This window comes from Morone saxatilis, unplaced genomic scaffold (genome assembly GCF_004916995.1).
Source record: "Morone saxatilis isolate NCDOM2014 unplaced genomic scaffold, NCSU_SB_2.0 Contig2, whole genome shotgun sequence".
Taxonomy (NCBI): Eukaryota; Metazoa; Chordata; class Actinopteri; family Moronidae; genus Morone; species Morone saxatilis.
The window spans coordinates 8974057-8978874 of NW_023339762.1; the positions used below are offsets into that span (position 1 = coordinate 8974057).

Genomic DNA, 4818 nt, shown 5'->3' on the forward strand with positions numbered 1-4818 from the left:
GGGGGCTGATCTCACTGCAGTACAGGCCAACAAAGACAGGGAGGCTTGTTGGCAGCGCATTGCTGTGAATGTAACATTACAGAGTTCATGTTCAGTTCATATGTTTTTTTTTTTCACCAATTCTTATTTTAGTTGTGATATGATTCAATATGACAGTGGTACATTTTCAAAAAAATATAATATATAGAAACAGAAATTGAACCATGGGCCCACTAGAAAGTGAGCCTGAAAAATGATCAGGGAGGAAATTTGTACAATGTATGTATTGAATTAAGTATTATATGAATTAAAAACTGCTTTATGTCTGAAATCATGGTGCCTGAGAACTTGAAGCCCTGAATTCAAATCTACTCCCTAAAGCACAAGGCTGAAAGCTCCCTGTGTGAATGTAAGTGTACAGTGGCACCAATCACACACTGGATTCCTCTGGAAATAAGTGTTCTATATATAGGCCTAGGCTATGTATATTAAGGTATTTCTATATTATGAATTACCTGCAACTGTATAAAAAGCCTGTTTGATTGTTACATTGTAACAATGAAATGGGAACATAACAGATGCCTTAGGGCCCTAGAAGCTAGATACTGAATTCCCTCAGATGTGAATCAATATCTTTTTTAGAGATCATCATCGGGGTAAACTAGAGGATTTTGATGGTCTCTTAACACTCTCGCCCTTTGATCTCCACAGGATTGTGGATTATAACAAAGGTGGTTTATAAGGTAACATTGAGTTAACCATGAAGATAACCTGCTCAGAGAAGTTAAGACAGCGTGAATATATACCTCGAGTAAAAAGTATCCACCTTTTGTAGCACGAGTTAACCTGGAGGTTACTCCTGACATTACCTGGATAAGCCAGTGACCTCGCTTTGTAGTACAGCCCTTAGCTCAAAAGATATTTTGTATGTATTTATGTACTTTTCTTTCTCTCCAATTCATGAAAATATGTTTTATAAACTACTAATGTTGCAGCATGAGGGGACTTGGGAGGGATCCCAAGCTTCTCTGAGATAATCTTTAGTCCACACAATATACATAAATCTTAAAAAAAACCAATAAATACTGGTAGCCAAATGTTTTCTCTATATCACATCACATACTGTCCTTTAAATCTATTTAACATTAAACAAATGTAGATTTCTATTCATTTACTACATACTGCTTCAAGTAGGGTTGCAGTAAGGGTTATTTTTATTACCAATTAATCTATTGATTTCTTTTTAATTCATTGTTTAGTCAATAAAAGTTTTTAAAAAAGCCAATTAATATTACTCAGATGAAGATTACATCCTCTAGTGTCTATTTTTTTATGACTAACACTCTAAAAACCCAAATATATTTACTTTATATTGATATAATTAATTAATTATAATTAGCAAATTTTGACATTTAAGACACTAGAACCAGAGAATGTTTAAACCATGTGATAATTTTAAATTTGCTGCTAAATGCAAATTAATCAAAACTAATTATTCAACTAATAATTTCAGCACTAGTTTCAGCTTCTTTCAACATAGACAAATATGTGCAATTATCTACAGCACTACAATCAAGCCAAGTACTACTCTCCATACATATTTTAATGACAAACTACAAGTAAATGAAACTTGTTGACAGTTACAAATGTTAAAAACATGAGACACAAACTATGAAATTAGTATGTTGAATAGATTGTTCTTGCTAAAAAAATAAAAGGGGGTCTGGAGTTAAGATTACATTCACCTTTGCAGGCACACCTGCCACTTCCCACTAGTGCAAAGAATTCATTCTGCTAAACAAAACGCCATACATCTTTCAGTTGTATGTTTGCATTAAGACTCCATTATTGCATGCCTTCAGTGGCCATGTGAGGTATACAAATACGCTGCTCAGACAGTTACATACTGCACATCTAACATGATGCAGGCGTTCCTAAGTAAGCTCAGGAAAAAAAATCAACAACCAACCAACCCACCCATGAAAAAGCACAATTTATCTATATGCTAAATTGTATATGCAGTATGTTGCACTGGTCAGGTTGTAAGGTTTTCCAGGACATAATCACATCTTGTAAGTGAAGGAAAGCAATAACTGAAAGATTGTACAAACCCAACAATACAGAAAAAAACACGTACAGTGACCCTGATAACATGACCTACGCCGCATTATATTTTACCTTTTGTCTCCAACAGAACCTTTAGGTTAATTGGCTGGCATCTGATTGTAAACTGAGCTCTACTGCATAAAGAAGAATCCCCTTCAAGACCACATTTAACTTTGCATTTATAAGTGTGACATTTCATTGATCAACAATTTATATGGATGCTGCTTCAGCAATTTATAATGTAGAGCAAGCAACGGAGATTATAACAACCCTAAAAATGTTGTTTGCACTGGGCAGAGTTTCCAAACTTAAACATCTTTATAGTGGGAGTGTTTAGGCCAAAAATGGAGATAACACAAACTCGCACTAGGATTTTTATCCTCACAGGACAAATAACATACATGTCAAGTATTTCTACATAACAGTTAATACACGTAAAGAAGTCAGATAGGCATAGGAGAATGAGCTTTCAAGTGATCTAGTGACTATTTGACGTCAATGCACCAAAAGTTGAAGAAACAAATAACATCGAGAATACCACTTAGATTCTACAATATAGTAAGACGCCCGTCAGTCTCCAGTCAAACACAATTGTTTATGTGTGTGTGTATATATATAGAGTATACATATCAGAAAGGTAACTGATGTGAGACTTAATTTTGAGTTTGTCTGGCTCTGAAATATGACTAAAATATTTAATGATTACTTTTATTTTCTCAAGGCACAGCATACTGAAGGTATGCAGGTCAACGTAAATTGGGTGAGCCAACAAAACTCTTTGGAGTTTGTGGAGATGGCTTTAAGCTGCACCCAGTGCATAGAGTCAGGCCACCTCACAGCCCGGGTTAGATCCACTGCTGTAAAGCTCTGCCTCAGTTTCTGTGTCTGCTGGAGGACTAGAGGAGGGAGAACAGAGGAGACCGGAGCAGGCTGGAAAAAAATTATCAGGCAGGATTTTAAAACTATCACCATCGATCACATTCTTAAACTCAGTGGAGCTTCGGGAAGGAAGACACAAAACCTGGTTTAGGACACAGATGCCTAAACAGGTTTAGAAACATGACTCCAACACCACTGCAAGTGAAACTTCACTGGCTCTTTTCAGCACTTCCAATCAATGTTTTCCAGAGAAATGGAGTGTCAGATTCAAGCAATCCTCAGAAGGGCTGCTGGGTCTTTAACTCTGAGTAAACTAATCCCTCTGCTGAGATGGCATCCCCGAGCCCTACTGTCCGAAGTGGCTGTTTGCAGACCAGCACCGGTGTCAGGTGGAAGGTGACGTTTCCCCTGCGCCACACAGTAACAGGCTCTGCTGGATTCAGGGACAGCTTCTCCCGTGGCTCAGTGTGCGAGCTGTGAAACTCTTGTGGGGCTTTGAGCTCCACTTTGCTAACGTCAACAGACTGGAGGCCACAGGCCTGACTGCTGGCCACTCGCGCTCCAGCCATCACTGCTGCCGCCTGGTTCCCCCAGTATCCATCCACCGTAGCCAGGATGTGGTAGGCCAGCGTGTGGAAGTGAATGCGAGTCAGGTCCGCTTCTGACGATGGGTCACTGCGGCCGTGCTGCTCCAAGATCCAGTGGAGGATGTCGCTGACCCGGCCCACGTCTGGAATGCCTTTCCAGGCAGTCACGTCTGCATGAGGCCCCTCACCAGCCTGAGAGAGAAAGAGCAGCTCCTGCTCGTTCAGGCCGATGGAGCTGACAATGGGCATAACCTGCTAACAGGAAACAGGGAAAAAAAAACTTTAATTAAATATACCGAACCCTTTAGGGATTTGTGGGATTTGAGCACACTCATCCTTTCTCTGTGAAGGATTTTCTGAAAGAACTGTTTTCCACATGTACCTCCTGCATAATGCTGTTCATGTAGTCTTTGTCGGTCATGCTTGCCAGCTCCAGATGGATGGGAATATCCTTACGAATGTCAGATATGGCTGACACAGCCTGCAGCGAGGAGGAAAGTATAAGACGTTTTCATAGTTTTTCAATCAATAAATGTTAGGACCAATTTACAATAGCATAAGTAGCATAAAATAATGGTTTTGATGGGTTAAAAGATGGGAAGAGAATCCCATAAAGGTGGGGATCACCTTTACTCTTCAGTGCATTACTACACATCAGTAGTCTTTAATAAAAGTAGACAATGTTTATTAATATATAAAGTATTTAAAGTTTAATATATTGTGACTGGAGAGCAGAAATAACAGATTAAGAATATATGATTTTCAGTTAATGGGACAGTTTTGTCAATTAAAACAACAGGTAGAGAAAATGTAAAGGACAGCTTTTAGCCACTGACCTCTTTCAGTCGATCCTCCCACAACTCTCTGCCCTGACCCTCCATCATGTGGAGCCCCGACAGGACGACGAGTTCCGGCTGAAACTCGTCCAGACTCGCCACGAACGTCTCCAGTGAGCTCATCTCCCCGTTGGACACATCGTGAGAGAAGATGAAGCGGTTGGCTTGAGGTGCCTGAGTTGAACCCCACTGTTCACCTGGAGACAGAGACCAAACACAGCTGTTGCATTACCCATCATAACAGACTGACAGAAACGTGTTAAGTGCAACAGAGGCTGTAAAAGCTGCAGCGTGTTCTCCTCTTTACCTGCTTTATACTCCAGGATGAGGTGAAATTCATCTGTCTCCTGGAGAGACTCCGGGGGGACAACTATCTGCTCATCCAGCATCTCGTGAAGTTTAGGACCGACTGGCCCACATAACAAAACCTG

At 40.0% G+C, this 4818-nt stretch overlaps 1 protein-coding gene across 2 annotated transcripts in view; it reads right to left on the reverse strand.

The window, feature by feature from the left end:
- Positions 1 to 1564: 1564 nt before the first annotated feature.
- adpgk (ADP-dependent glucokinase) overlaps positions 1565 to 4818 on the reverse strand; it is a gene marked incomplete at its 5' end in the record, with an annotated part of 5057 nt that continues 1803 nt past the window's right edge. The window contains 4 exon segments of one of the 2 annotated variants that reach the window (XM_035664634.1): positions 1565 to 3803; positions 3934 to 4032; positions 4388 to 4584; positions 4695 to 4815. In XM_035664634.1, the coding sequence (XP_035520527.1) occupies positions 3243 to 3803; positions 3934 to 4032; positions 4388 to 4584; positions 4695 to 4815 (978 nt within the window). In that variant the 3' untranslated portion in view covers positions 1565 to 3242. 2 annotated transcript variants of the gene reach the window in all.